The sequence below is a fragment of the Narcine bancroftii genome, chromosome 10 (genome assembly GCF_036971445.1).
Source record: "Narcine bancroftii isolate sNarBan1 chromosome 10, sNarBan1.hap1, whole genome shotgun sequence".
Taxonomy (NCBI): domain Eukaryota; kingdom Metazoa; phylum Chordata; class Chondrichthyes; order Torpediniformes; family Narcinidae; genus Narcine; species Narcine bancroftii.
The window spans coordinates 55,229,555-55,245,440 of record NC_091478.1 but is presented as its reverse complement, the minus strand read 5'-3'; the positions used below and the strand labels follow the sequence as shown (position 1 = coordinate 55,245,440).

General features: G+C 42.4%; 1 protein-coding gene across 7 annotated transcripts in view; it reads right to left on the bottom strand.

Annotated features, from left to right (window-relative positions):
• cnot1 (CCR4-NOT transcription complex, subunit 1) overlaps nucleotides 1-15,631 on the bottom strand; it is a 325,223-nt gene extending 309,592 nt beyond the window's left edge. For 3 of the 7 annotated variants that reach the window (XM_069900955.1, XM_069900953.1, XM_069900956.1), the window contains exon 1: nucleotides 14,232-15,325. In XM_069900955.1, the coding sequence (XP_069757056.1) occupies nucleotides 14,232-14,333 (102 nt within the window). In that variant the 5' untranslated portion in view covers nucleotides 14,334-15,325. Of the gene's footprint in view, nucleotides 1-14,231; nucleotides 15,326-15,535 lie in introns of those variants that run through there. The other 4 variants (XM_069900957.1, XM_069900958.1, XM_069900952.1 and 1 more) reach the window with 3 other exon arrangements.
• Nucleotides 15,632-15,886: the final 255 nt, after the last annotated feature.

The following is a 15,886-nucleotide window of genomic DNA, read 5'->3' as shown; positions in this document are numbered from 1 at the left end:
GTGCTAAATAAAATGTGACAGGAAGGCATGATTCAAGTAATTTATACCTTTTGAATTTAATTGTATTTTATTTTTCAGGAGCTCAAAGCATTTTTAAAACTTAATCACAATTCAAAAAACAATTGATTATGGCCGTAAATGTCAGATTTAAACATCCAAATTCTAAGAATTTTGACAGTCAGCAAGCTTGGTAACTTAGCTCAACTAGAAATCAAAGCATTACATTAAGCAGGTCTTGCTGTGCACACACCAAAGGCCTTGATCACAGCACTTCACTCATCATATTGGAGCCAATTTTGTGGACCAGACTGGCAGATATAGATTCATCTGCATTAAACTCAGCCTCACAGACAGGAAAGTTCAGAGCAACAGTTCACCAAGCTAACACACAAAAACCCAAGCAAAAGATTTAAGTAGTTTGGATGAAAAAGGTAGGCAACAGACAAGTTCATTGTATCAAATTACCATTTTAAAACTAGAGAAAAAAATTGTTAGGGATATACTGTATTTTCAAGGTATATCCTGGGGTATCTAAGAAAATAATTTCTATTGGGCTTATTCAAATCATTGTGCTGTGTCAAGAATTAAACTTGTGAGCATATCAATTCCAAGTGACTACAATTTATGAACCAAGTCATGATGACATGTATGAACAAAAGTAGATTTAGACAAGGTACTAGTCAAAGACTGTAGTGCATAAGTACATACATAAATTGTGCAGTAGTATGGTACACAAGTGGAAAATAGACAATACTTCTGAATAGTCAAGACTCAACTCCAGATGCCAATAATCCATTTCCTGATGCCCTGCATGGGTTCCACTAGGCCCCCTGCTCTAGACAGAATCATAGCCTTAATCCATACACTATAAATGAATTTCAGAGGTGAGGCAATATGATTGTCCTGACACCAGGACACAATTACACCAAATCTGGCAACCGTGGAAAAAATGAAATTTCCATTAAGGAAGAAAGTCCAATAGTTAGAATCATATCCAACAAAGAAAAATGGCTGTAGGTGCAGAAAGCCAATCATCCTTACCCCAGAGCATCACCGCAAGTTTCTCAAGGAAATGTCCTCAGTCTAACCATTTCAATTATTTTCTCAAGGAACTTCTTACCATAAGATCATAAATATTTTATGGGCAACACAGCTAGAATATCTGTTAGCGCTGAATTTGAACCCAGGTCGCTGGTGCTAGGATATTTGTATGATCTCCTGGTGTCTGCATGCATTTTCTCCCAGTGCTCCGCTTTCCTCCCTCCCTTCAAAAATATGAGGGTTGAAGGTTAATTGGACAGCACAGGCTTGTGGTCCAGAAAAGCCTGTAACCATGCTGCATGTCTAAATATAAATTAATTTTTAAGAGGAATTTATTAATGATTGCACAACATTCAATTCTACTTGCAACTTCTCGATAAAGATCAATTCAATATTCAGTGACAGGTTAAGAAGCAGCAAGCAACATTTGTGCCAAAAAAAGTAGTAATCATCTTCAACTAAAGAATATATAACAAATTGCATGCCATTGAAGAACATTAATATCATCAAGGCCCTTACCATCAATATCCTGGGGTCACCACAGACCAGAAACTCAATGAGGTTATGGCATGAGTACCTTGGTTAGAAGAACAGCTTAAAAGGCTCAGCATCCTGTAGTATTTCAAAGCCTTTCCATCATCTGCAAGGCGCAGGTCAAAAATGTCATGGAATATTCTTCACTTGCCTGGGTGCCTGCAGTTCCATCAACTCTCAGGACACTCAATGCTATCCAGTTAAAGAAATCCACTTGATTGGAACATCAACTACCCTAACATTTATTTCCTCTTCCACTGGCATGCAACTCCAGAGTATACTATCCACACCATACAACTGTAATTACTTCCCTAGGCTACTCTAACAAATCTGCAAATTCTATCAGAGGATAAGGACAAGAAGCCCATGGAAACACAGTCACTTCCAGGTTCCACCCAACAAATGGCAATTCATCCAGATTTGGAAATCTATTAGTAGTCCTTTATCATTAGTTAGGCATTCTTTAGTTGAAGATGATTGCTACATATTTTTGTGGCACAAATGTTGCTTGCTGCTTCTCAGCCTGTGACTGAATAGTGAATTGGTCTTTAGTGAGAAGTTGCAAATAGAATTGAATGTTGTGCAATCATTAAATCCCCCCCTCTAAAATTTTTACATTTATATTTAAACATGCAGCACAGTAACAGGCCCTCCTGGACCACAGGCCCATACCGTCCAATTAACCTTTAGAACCATTGTTGATTCTAAATACTGGAAAACTCCCTTCCCAACAGTGCTATAGTAATACATTGACTTTCCCCATGGGCAAAAATCAGTGCATGCAGACTTGTCAAAGGCCTTATCCCGAAAATTGCATCAATATATCTGTGACTCATGAGAAAAAAAATTCTCCAATTACTATGAAACAGGCAATGTTAAATAAATTTATATTTTCTTGGCACAGAATTACCTGTTACGACCCCAGAGGACTCAAAAACCCAGCAGCAATAGAAATTCACCAAGACAAATGGTTACTTAAACAAAAGTTGCTTTTAATTTTCTTTAAACACAACAACAAGATCAATCTTTAACTTATTATATTAACTTAACCCCTTTCTAAGTCTAAGCACATGTGTATGTAATGTGTACATGTTCAGGAAAGTTCTTTATTTTACAGTCCAATCATTCACTTCTCCAAGTTCATCGGTATCAGGCAATTCTTATATTTTACACAGAATTTAACATACGATTCTTCACCAGGCTCTCGTGCTTAAAGTTAAATGGTTACCACTCAGGAATGTTCTTGTTGGTTTCAGAGAGAAATTTGTTGCTCATTGGACACAAACAAACTGATTTTCTCTAATCAGTCTCTTCAGTGTCTTGCCAAAGAAACTTTCCCCATCATGGGTTTTCAAAATGATAATCTCTTCTTCCAGATCCCCAGAGTTCCTCGTTTCCCTTATTTCAGGAAAAACACTCTAGCTAGTTATTTCCTCTTGTAAGGACTACAAGGGTTTTGAACAGGCTGAACTCAGAACTCAACCCATCTTCAAAATGGGGTTTTCAACAAGCCTGCCAGCTTGCCATGTTGCAGCCTCAATTGTTACTGTAGAATTGACTTCTCTCTCAAGAATCCTGTTTGTTCCTTCTCTCTGCTTGTAAAACCCAAAACTTTTTTCAGGAGTCCAAACCCAATCTTTGAAAATCTTTATCAGCACTTGAACCTGGATCTTTCATTTGCACCCACTTTTGAAGTTCTTTCCCAAAGCAGTTCCATTATCTTTGGCAAAGCCAACCAGTGCCTGAATGTCTAGCTTCAGAAAAACTTTGCATTTTAAGTGAGATGTTTTTTGTGAAGTATTACTGCGTTTGTGAAGTGACCTAAACTAAACCCCCATAATCTCTTTTAAAAGACACATTTATATAATACAACCCGTAACATACCCATCCACATTATTGTGAAATATAGGGTATTTCTGCAACTGACAAATCTACTCACACCAAAGGAAAACAAGCCATGTTCAACAGGAACACTGTAGAATGCATAAAGTTTGAAAATATAGTGAAAACTGATCTAATTGGACAGAAGAATTAATGGACATAGCTTGAGATTTTCAGATTGTATCAATAGAACAAAAAAGCCAAAAGCTTACTTAATTATGTCATTTTAATGAAAACCATTCATTAAAACACTACTGGCATAGTTTATGTCAACCCTACAAATGGCTTTAAGATGGAGATTTGGGGGGGGCTGGTAGTCATGGTGGGGAGCTGGCTGATGGAGGACCTCAGTTTTCTTCAGGCTGACTTCCAGGCCAAACATTTTGGCAGTTTCCGCAAAACAGGACGTCAAGCGCTGAAGAGCTGGCTCTGAATGGGCAACTAAAGCGGCATCATCTGCAAAGAGTAGTTCATGGACAAGTTGCTCTTGTGTCTTGGTGTGAGCTTGCAGGCGCCTCAGATTGAAGAGACTGCCATCCGTGCGGTACCGGATGTAAACAGCATCTTCATTGTTTAGGTCTTTCATGGCTTGGTTCAGCATCATGCTGAAGAAGATTGAAAAGAGGGTTGGTGCGAGAACACAGCCTTGCTTCACGCCATTGTTAATGGAGAAGGGTTCAGAGAGCTCATTGCTGTATCTGACCCGACCTTGTTGGTTTTCGTGCAGTTGGATAACCATGTTGAGGAACTTTGGGGGGCATCCGATGCGCTCTAGTATTTGCCAAAGCCCTTTCCTGCTCACGGTGTCGAAGGCTTTGGTGAGGTCAACAAAGGTGATGTAGAGTCCTTTGTTTTGTTCTCTGCACTTTTCTTGGAGCTGTCTGAGGGCAAAGACCATGTCAGTAGTTCCTCTGTTTGCGCGAAAGCCGCACTGTGATTCTGGGAGAATATTCTCGGTGACACTAGGTATTATTCTATTTAGGAGAATCCTAGCGAAGATTTTGCCTGCAATGGAGAGCAGCGTGATTCCCCTGTAGTTTGAGCAGTCTGATTTCTCGCCTTTGTTTTTCATATCCACATTCCTGTTCGGCTCCGAATCATGGGTCCTCTACCGGCATCACCTACGGCTCCTAGAATGCTTCCACCACCGTTGTCTCCGCTCCATCCTCAACATTCATTGGAGCGCCTTCATCCCTAACGTCGAAGTACTCGAGATGGCAGAGGCCGACAGCATCGAGTCCACGCTGCTGAAGATCCAGCTGCACTGGGTGGGTCACGTCTCCAGAATGGAGGACCATCGCCTTCCCAAGATCGTGTTATATGGCAAGCTCTCCACTGGCCACCGTGACAGAGGTGCACCAAAGAAGAGGTACAAGGACTGCCTAAAGAAATCTCTTGGTGCCTGCCACATTGACCACCGCCAATGGGCTGATATCGCCTCAAACCGTGCATCTTGGCGCCTCACAGTTCGGCGGGCAGCAACCTCCTTTGAAGAAGTCCGCAGAGCCCACCTCACTGACAAAAGACAAAGGAGGAAAAACCCAACACCCAACCCCAACCAACCAATTTTCCCCTGCAACCGCTCCAACTGTGTCTGCCTGTCCGCATCGGACTTGTCAGCCACAAATGAGCCTGCAGCTGACGTGGACATTTACCCCCTCCATAAATCTTCGTCGGCGAAGCCAAGCCAAAGAGAAAGAAATGGCTTTAAGAATACAAAAATGCAGCATTGAGCACAAACTGCTCACCAACCATCTGTGGACAAGCAATACATACTAGATCATTTTATAATTGCTAAATATTTGGAGGGATAAAAATTAGTGAAAGGAAACTAGCAACAGTGGATGACTTTGAACTTGCAGGTACATTTGTCATTCCCAAACTATTGATATGATAACGAGCCTATCATGTACATTGCAGAATAGCTTCTGCACCAAAAATTTTATTTGCTGCAACTGAACATTTTTGTAAAAAAAAAACTACAATAGTACGCCTAATTGAATTAAAGCGGCAAATACAAAACAAATAAATAGGTACGTTTTGTTTTATATAATACTAACAAAACATGCAACTGAGCAACAAAATAAAAACCGGAAAATTCAAGCCTAATAAGAAAGCTTCTCCCATCTGCCTTTCACCAAATAGGAATAACTTTACACTGGTGAAATTTCTTCTTTCTTCTTTGGCTTGGCTTCGCGGACGAAGATTTATGGAGGGGGTAAAAGTCCACGTCAGCTGCAGGCTCGTTTGTGGCTGACAAGTCCGATGCGGGACAGGCAGACACGGTTGCAGCGGCTGCAGGGGAAAATTGGTTGGTTGGGGTTGGGTGTTGGGTTTTTCCTCCTTTGCCTTTTATCACTGAGGTGGGCTCTGCGGTCTTCTTCAAAGGAGGTTGCTGCCCGCCAAACTGTGAGGCGCCAAGATGCACGGTTTGAGGCGATATCAGCCCACTGGCGGTGGTCAATGTGGCAGGCACCAAGAGATTTCTTTAGGCAGTCCTTGTACCTTTTCTTTGGTGCACCTCTGTCACGGTGGCCAGTGGAGAGCTCGCCGTATAACACGATCTTGGGAAGGCGAAGGTCCTCCATTCTGGAGACGTGACCCACCCAGCGCAGCTGGATCTTCAGCAGCGTGGACTCGATGCTGTCGACCTCTGCCATCGAGTACTTCGACGTTAGGGATGAAAGCGCTCCAATGAATGTTGAGGATGGAGCGGAGACAACGCTGGTGGAAGCGTTCTAGGAGCCGTAGGTGATGCTGGTAGAGGACCCATGATTCGGAGCTGAACAATTAATAACATACACTAAATTAAGAGCTACAATCGGCTTGAAAGGCATTGTAAGATACTAGAAAAATTGCCATTTGGCTTTCAAAGTCAGACGAGTGTACCATCTACCTCAGAAAATTCAAGATGAATTCAAAAGCCAAAACCGAATGCCCCCACTCAAAACCTTTGCTCTTCAATTTCACCAAGCAGTTTCTCCAATATAAAGAATGAAAGCAATTAAAATGTTCCTTTTAACTATTATTTTTTTCACTTTGTTGCAATAACCTTACACAGTGCTGGCTGAAATCTACATGGATTATCATCCTAATAATAAACCATAATAATAATAATAATCCTGAGCACCTACTCCTAAACAGTATTCAATTCTGTGTAGCTTGTTTTGTCTTTCCATTCATTTTTTAAAATCAACCTTAAGGACACTGGTGGAATACATCTGTCAGCACATAGTTCATGCAAGCCTTTGCACCAGCAAAGTGCCCCTCGTTAAGCTCCACATGGGCATTATCCAATCAACAGTGGGAATTTAATGAATTTCCACTCTCAAATACAAGCCTGCCTCCTTCCAAATGCCCTGTCAACATTCAAAATACATTTTAAGTGAAGGGTTCAACCCAAAATGCCAGCTTCCTCCAGCAATTAATTTTTGCTCCTGATCTTCAAAGATCTCATAAGTATTAAATAATGACTGAGATATTGCTCCTTGCTCATTGCATTTACTCCAATGAGAAGATTTTCAATACAAGTACCCAAGATATCTCCTATGCTGAACCATACATACCTCTCTTATCATTTGGGTCTGAGCATTTTACATGATCTCATCCACTTAACACATGTATTCTTACACCCTCTGCTCTTGGTAGCATTACCCTGGTCTGCATCTTCCACCCCACTAACCCTTACATTTAGAATCATAGAACACAACAACACAGAAACAGGCCCTTCATCCTTTCAAGTGTGTGCCGAACTATTTTTTCTGCCTAGTCTCACTGACCTGCACCTGAACCTTGTCTCTCCATGAACCTATCCAATTTTAAAAAAAATTAAAGTAATCCTTCCCAATTTCTGCCAAGCTTCAACAAGATTCCAAAACCAGGCACATCATCCATTTTCCTTACAGTATTTCATATGAACCATTCCCTTCACCGCCAACTCCTGGTCCACTCTTCTTGGCTCTTGCCCATTTTACAGCACTTTTGTGGGCAACTACAGAAGATGTAACAAGCATCTTTTCTCTTCCCTTCCCATCATCCTAAACGAATGAAGTAGCTATTCAAATTCATTTATTCCACTTTGTTGTACAATGTGTTCTCCATACTGAAGAAACCAACCTCAGATTGAGGAGCAAAAGGTAGCTTTCTGCACTCCATGCTGAATTCTATAACTTCAGATTCCACTCTGTCCATAGCAGATTTGGTCATTTCCACCATAATTATCCACTAGTAATATTGGCTATGTTTACCCTGTCCATTAGTGCAGCTTTACCATCTGAACAAGTCCTTACATGACACAACTTTTAGTCCTTTGCATTCTCATTCTAACTGCCCTCATTTTATAGCTTTTCTTTATGATCACTCAAATGTCATATTCTACTGATTGACTCATGCATCTTATCCCAATGCCAATCCTGTTTTCAACCTATTTAGAGATGCCCCTTTTTGCTTGCCTAGCCATGCTCCCACCCTCTGTGCAATTTAAAACTAACCGACTTTCTTCCTCTGCCCAAGAGCTTTTGACCTCAAATGTTCACTTTGCTCCTCTTTTGATGTATGCTGCCCAACCTGCTGAGAATGTTCTTGTTTTATTCTTATGTATTTCACATTATCCTCTTTCATGTGGAGCGATGGCCATCAATTTAGAGGGTGGGAAATACAACTAATAAACAGTTTACCTAATTATTTATTATTATTACTTATTATTAATGAGAAGCACATCAGCTAAGAGCTGACTTCTGAAATGGTTGAGACTAGGACATGTTTGTTATTATGGACTACAATGCTTTGATACCAAAAGGAAAGTCTTTATTAAAATTAGTTAAGCTGAGAGAAAACAAACCTGCTAAGATGCATGTTAGGATCTTTAAGGAGATAAAGAACTACATTTAAGAGGGTTATAAGTCATCTATTATAAATCTACTTTAAATATACCCAAAAACAGGAGCGTCATTGTAGCAAAGATAAACCTGATCATCATCATGAACAAATTATTGAATCTTAAATAAAGTACCTCAAGATCATTCTGGTCAAAGCACTATACTTTAAACAGAAGGCAAATGAACAATATAGTTAATGCAGTGCATATTAAAAAGCTTCAAGGTAGCACGTGGAAAAATAATGGAGATATGAAGGGAAAGGAAAGGAGTGCTCAACAAGAATAAAAAGTGAAAATCAAATATATATTGGAAATCTAAAATAAAAACAAAATGCTGGAAAGACTCAACAGGTCATTTACAACTGTGGGAAGGGAAACAGTTACTGGTATTTAGACATACATACAGCACCAACAGGCCATTTCGGCTCACAAGTCCATGCTGCCCAACTACACCCGATTGACCTACATTTCCAGTATTTTTTATTATTTTAGATCTAAGACCTTTCATCAGAACTGTAAAAGAAACAAAACTTTAAGGTTCAGGGAGAGATAGACTACAAGGTTGACAATTGGGATATGGTGTAAACAAGATTATTTGGTCAATGAATGAGTCGGAATACTCAGGAACAGTTAGCGCAACCTGTTACAGCACCAGTGACTTGGGTTCGAATCGGTGCCAACTGCAAGGAGTTTGTACCTTCTCCCCATGTCCGCATGGTTTCTTCCAGGTGCTCCAATTTCCTCCCACTCTCTAAAATGTACCGGGATTGTAGGTTAATTGGGGTATTTGGGTGGCATGGGTTTGTGGGCCAGAAGGGCCTGTTACCATGCTGTATGTTCAAATTAAAATTAAATTTAAAAAAAAATACTGGAGTTCAAAAACGCTGTGCAAGATGACGTATCTGACAGGGTACATCCTCACCTTGAAATTGGTGACTCCTTGTCACTTTTAATTCTCTAATTCTAACATATTAGTCTGTGGAATGCTGTACTGTTACAATAATGAACAACAAAATATTGAGGAATAGCACAGCATCTTCTGTCGGGGCAGCTTTCTGGAATGTTGAACTCTACAGTTTCAAGTATTGTACCTTGATCTGCCTGATTAGCTTAACTAGTTTTTTTTTCCTTCTCCTGTGAGTTGAGAACACACCCAGTCTTACCTACTGGTTATGTCTACCTGCTGTTCCTTAGCCCCATGGTCACTCCAATTTTACATCAGAGACTTCCCCCTTCCCAGTTCTGACAAAGCAGTTTCAACCTGCAACATTAACTGTCTCTTTCCACAGATGCTGCCTGACTTGCTGAATAGATTCAAGATTAAAAATTGGATGTCAATGAGTTGTGAAACTTTTTAAGGATATGTTTTAGAGCCACTTCCATTCATTGTTTTAAGTCTCCCATCTTTGCTTGAAACAATGAAAAATTAGAATGAATTTCAGAAGCATGATGATTTAGAAGAAAACCCAAAGGGTAAACAAAAGTGAAATTCAATACAAATGGAAGATGATATTTTAAAACACAATGTTTGCAGGACTTTTGCAGAATGCTTTTTGTAGGCGGCAACAAAGTATCGACAGCAGCTTGCCTGGGAGAGCATGTGATCTTTGCAGGCAGAGAAGAGTTTTGCTCTCAGAGAGGGAGGGTGTGAAACAGAGGAGAGAGACAGAAATCCTTTCCAGAGGGACAAGCTGGCAAACTGTAGAAGGCTGCCTGGTCAAAGGAGAAGACTGGCGGTGTGAAAAGTGACCTGAAAGAACCCTGAAGGGGGCATGTTTTGTCAACAAGACTGATGGAGAAGGAATCAGTTGTGGATGTCCTAGAAAAGGAATCTCCCTCTGAAAACGAGCAATAACCCTCCTGAGTGGTAACCATTTGCCTGTTAAGCATCAAAGACTGGTGAACTTTGTTAATGCTAACTTCTGTGCACAGTAGAAGAATTGCCTGCAACCAGTGAGATTGGACTGTGATCCAAAGAACTTTTCTAATCTTAAATTTACATTACACACAACTGAGCTTAGATTTAGGCGGGGGGGGGTGGGGGGGGGAATATTAAGTAGTTAGGTAGGTTAAGTAATAAGTTAGAGTTTAATTCTGTTTTCTTGTTCAAATACAAGAAAAAAACTACTTTTGTTTAAGTAACCTTGTGTTGTAGTGCATATCTATTGCTTCTGGTTTTTGGGGTCCTCTGGACTCCATAACACATTGTAAAAAAACCATTGAAGGCAAATGTTGAAGTCTAAAAATTCAATTCTAGGTTTCGATTTAAAAATATAAAAAAGGTCATCAGTGTAAAATCCTTCAAACCTCATTAATGAAAGAATTGAAAGCTCCAAAGTATACAGGTTTAAAATTTAAATATTTCTTATCCCACACTCAAGCCAGGAAAGCCTATTAACTAGATCATCATAAATGAGAACTCCAAAAATTAGTCTCATATCCACAAAGTTCTAGAGTATACCAATTCTCTTGTTCAAATCAAATTTATTGTCATACATACACAAAATCACATACAAGCCTGAGATTCTACTGCCTGGGATTAGAATGCTCCTTAGAACCATGCTTGTGGAATTGAAATACTTTTGACCCTCTTAACTAGCCTCGCCTGGAAAGGGCAATTCAAATTTGTTAGATACATACCTAAAATTTGAGAGTTCAACACAGAAATTTTGCAGCTATTTTAAGTGCATTACAGTTTACTCAAACCAAGTCTTCTCCAATTTCCTAAAGGCACAAATTCTATCCCATATGCATTTACTAACAGATCATTCTTTTAAGCACTCAAATATACAAATGTCCAAAAGATTGCTTCACTATCAAGTTCAGAGCCTCTAATTTGAAGTTCTAATTGCCATCCTTTCTGTGAACCATATTATTTGTTGGTACAATTGAACCTTCTATGATTTACTTACAGATTGTTTTCACAAAGTGTAAAACTAAAGTCTATAACCAAAATGCTTTTCATCTTTTAATTAAAAAGGCCCATCAAAATCTTTTCAAGTTTGATGTTTTTTTTCCAATTTGTTTTACTTTCACTATGACCAGTAAAGTGTGAACCTTGATAGCAGAGGGTACATAAAATGCTGGAGGAACTCAAAAGGTCTTGCAGCATCCATACGAGGTAAAGATATATTACCAACATTTCCAGTTTGAGCCCTTCAAAGGAAAAAGCAGGCAGCATATGAATAAAGGAAATGTTAGGAGGAGTACAGACCAACATACAAAAGATAATTAGATATGGAGAAGATGACAAGAGAAAATAAAGGTAATAATTGATAGGGGGGTGGACTTTGGCTCTTAACACAGAGCAGAGGTAAAGAAGACCAATGGAAAAGGGAAGAGAAAGGGACAGAGCTACAAGAAAGAAGTAGAGGTTTTGGGGCAGGGGAGTTGTTTGTTAACGGAAACCGGCAAAGTCAATTAATGCCATCCAATTGGAGGGTGCCCAGGTGGAAGGCAAGGTGCAGTTCCTCCAATTTGCAGGTAGTCTCAATCTGGCAGTGCACGAGACAATGGACAGACATTTCAGCAAGGGAATGGGGAGGGGAGTTAAAATGGATGGTCACTGGGTGTTCCCCGCTATTGTGGTGGACAGAGCCGAGGTGCTCAATGAAGCGCTTCCAGTCTGCATGCAGTCACTCCACAACAGGAGCTCTGGATGCAGATGACCCCTGCAGATTCACAAGTGAAGTGTTGCTTCGCTTGCAAGGACTTTTTGGGGCCCTGAGGGAGGAGGTATGGGCACAAGTGAAGCATCTCCTACAGTTGCAGGGGTAGTGGCCAAGAGGGTAATGGATGGAAAGGGAGGAGTTGGTTGAGGGAGTCATGGAGGGAGCAGTCACTGCAGAGGGCAGAGAGAGGATGTGTCTGGTGGTGGCATCCCAATCAAATCCCCTCTTGTTCTCACCATTATGCACATCTCCTGTTTATTATGCAGGGCTCAATGCTCAGAAATGGGTTGACAGAGACCAGAAACAGAATAAAACTGCCAATTCACCATAAACCTGACATCCATCTAATCTGGAGTTTGGTCTTTTCCTGGATAAACTTGCTAAGTGATCATGTGGGTGTTCAAACTTACAAATTAATAAAGCTTTAATATCAAGTTGCCCAAAGGTTTAACTTGCAATAGGAAAGAGTGGCTGAGCACACTGACCACAATCAGAAGATAATGCCAGACCAGTACACTAGTGTTAAGTGGAAGGCCTTTGGATGCATCATTCAACTTCAATTCTTCCAGAGAACTCGGGATAAAATTAAATTACATCCACCTTGGCAAAAAAAAACCTGCCATAGGGAGTGCAAAGATTTATCAAACTGCTTCCAGGCATGGTATATGCTGCATGAAATTAAGCAGTCTGTGTTTGTATTCTAGAATTTAGTAAACTGAGTAATTGAAACAGACATGATTCCTACAGGAATCAGAGTGGATACAAGGAGAACGTTTCCCTTAGCTGTCTCAGACCAAGGGTATGACATTTAGGACTGAGGTGAGAAGTTTCTTCACTCAGGCTGGAATTTGGAATTCTTTGCAAACCCAGTCATTGAGTTTATTGAAGCAAAGGTGCTTCAATGCTAACAGAATCAAGTCAAATGGGGATTATACAGGATAAATAAAGTTGAGGATAAATCACAGTCTTGATGAAAAACTCAAAAGTCCATCTAGTCCTGTGTCTATTTCTTAAAACTTGGACGTTCTCATCATGTTGCAGGACTTTTCACAATGGCGTGTTTTAACACTCTTTCCCCACAAAAAGATCATCCACCACTTAGAACTGGTTTTAGAGTAAATCATTGTTAATCCAATACACTTGCAAGGTTGGTAGAACTAGACTAGATTTTCAGAACTACTCGTTAATAACAAAAAGACCCAGCATTGCACTCAGGCCACAATCTAGCACCTCTGATGCACAACTCCAGACTAGTAAATAACCCTTGTACTGAACCACCTGGATTTGCAAATATAAGTTATTGGAGGTTTACATCAACGTGCTGCCAATTATAACATCCAAGAAATTTGTAATTTCTCTTGACACGAAAACAAGAATGAGTCTCCAATTAAAAAAACAGAACCCTTGCTATGTGTGAAGCTACCTCAAACTCCAGAATATTTTCTGTTCCATAACTGCTCATAAAATGCAAAGTACCTAAAGTTTAAAATAAGTAATTAAAAGAGATCACCGTTGTGTACCAACAGTAACTGACTACTGCAATGAATTTTGCTAATTCTCTTTTGAGTTTTTCAACTCAAACAAAAAATGTTATTCACCATTTTTACCTTTGCATTCAATATGATACCACAACCTTCACATTCCAGTTCCAAAGGTCAACACTTGCCACCCCATCTTTCTACAATGGGGGGACGGGCAGGGGAAGAAAGGGCATACCATTTTCAGGGACCAGTAACTCACAATAAGGAAAGCTAACATTTGGAAAAGTTTATTTTAACTTAGAAGTTGAGACCATGAAAGGGCAAGGAAAGGTAGAAGAGAAATCTAGTTTTGAAAAAGTAGCCTGAGCATTTCCAAATTGGGAAACGTGCTAGCTTGCCATTCATATGGGACACTAAACTAGAGATAAATGCAAAACATGGCTAAGAACAATTTTTAAAAAGTACATGGTACGTAGACCAACTGCTTTCCCGCCCCCACCCCCTTCAAACTAGGCCTCGCTCCTCGGAGTTAGTGACTCTCGCCGAGTTCCAACTTTTTTAAAAATCTTTCCTCCGCGCGTTTTACTTTATCTATCTACAAGTGCACGTTGTGCCCGAGTAGGCCCCGAGCTGCCCGTGCCAGGCTCCAGGCAGCTTCCCAGCATGAGCAGGCGGAAGGCAGGCTGCCGCCGTGGAGAGCCGGGTGCTGGGCCGCTCCTCCCCGCGCTCCCACACCGCCCAACTCACATGAGCGATCTCCTGCTGGCTGGATTTGTAATTCTTCTTGGTCAGGTTGTCCACAAGGTAGCTGATTTGAGACAAGGCCAGCGATAGCGAGTCAAGATTCATTGCTGGTCGGGGCGGTCAGCTGAGGAAAGCGGGAAATGGTCATTATTCCCCTTTCTTTTACTGGAAAAAGAAAAATTATTTTCTCTTCTCGTCTCAACGCCTTTCCCCGCTTTCTCTCTCTCACACACACTCTCTTTAAATAGGTCTAAAACGATGGCGGAGGGAAGGGGGTCGCCTTCTGCTCAGTGTTCTCACGGGAGAGTCCGGGGGAGGGGGGGTCACTTCACAAGTGCTCGCTCCGCTTCCGCTCCGGATCCTCTCGGACTTCGCTTCCCCCCCCCGGTCAGTCTTCGGCCTCTTTTTCCCCCGGCTCTTCGCTCACTTGGTTCGCGCCGCTGCTGCTGCCGCCGCCGCTCTTCTTCCTCCGCCTCCGTGTAGCCTGAACATGGCGCCGCCGCTGCTGCTGCTCCTCTCTCTGTCGCCGGTGGGATAGAAGAGGCCGAGAATGGGGAGGGGGAGGGGGGAGTTGGGGAAAAGGAGGCGGGGGGGGGGGAGACGAGAGAGGAGGGGCTGGGTCGTCGGCCTGGCCGCTTCGCTGGCGGGCTCGACTCGAAGCGGCTGCAAATGGCGGCGGCGGGGCCTGGCTCACTGCGCCATCTTGGAACCACGGGCAAACACAACACAACAATTAAACAGATCTTCCGCAACTCCCCCCCCTCCCCTCCCCTCCCCTCTCCTCTCCTCTCCTCCTCCAACCACCGAGCGGCCGCTGCGCTTCGGGGCTTGGGGCAAAGATAGCCGCTCTCCGCCCTCGGAGGAAAACAATCGCGAGCCCGCCGATTAGTCGGGCGAGATCGAGACTGCTCCGAGTTTGGGGAGGGGGGGGAAGAGGAAAGCCGACGGTTTCCGGTCAGCGGGGAGGGGGAGATGAAGGGGTGGGGGTCCTGCTTTGTGTGGGGGGGTCTTTTATTTCTGTGGAATTTTACAATGCTTCTCTCGCCCTCTCTATCTATCTCTATGTCGTTTCCCCCCCTCCCCCCAACCGCGCCTGGGTGGAGGCGTCGCGCGCTCCCCCACCCCCACAGACGACGCGTCAGTCATCCGCACCCCCTCCTCTCCTCCCCTCCCCTCCCCCCCCGGGTGCACGCGCCCGTTGCAGTGGCACAGTCCAACGTTGGCCGGGCGGCCAGTTCCACGCCGCGCCGCCCCCTCCCCGCCGCCGCCGCCGCCGCCGGATTTGATTGTAAAGGCCGCTGCTTCACCTGGTCACCGACTCCCATTCCCCTGCTCGGCACTTTGTTGGGGTTTTATTTTTTTTAAAGTGACCAGGAGGAGGGAGTGCTATCGGCATCACGTGACCTGTGACCCTCCGCCAGGCACGCCGGACCTGTATTGATTTTTTTAGCAGGGGAAAACAAAAGTCTCACAGTCGAACACTGGTTTCCCTCCCCCCCAAAAAAATAAAGATAGTTTAAAATAGTCGAAATAAGAATCAAACAGCGGGGCCGAAGTTTTGACCACGTGATAGGGTCATGTGACTGGAGCTGTGTGGCTTCAATCTCTTGCACTTCATCGCTCCAGCTTTCTCCCACATCGTGTAAGATTGCTTTCCT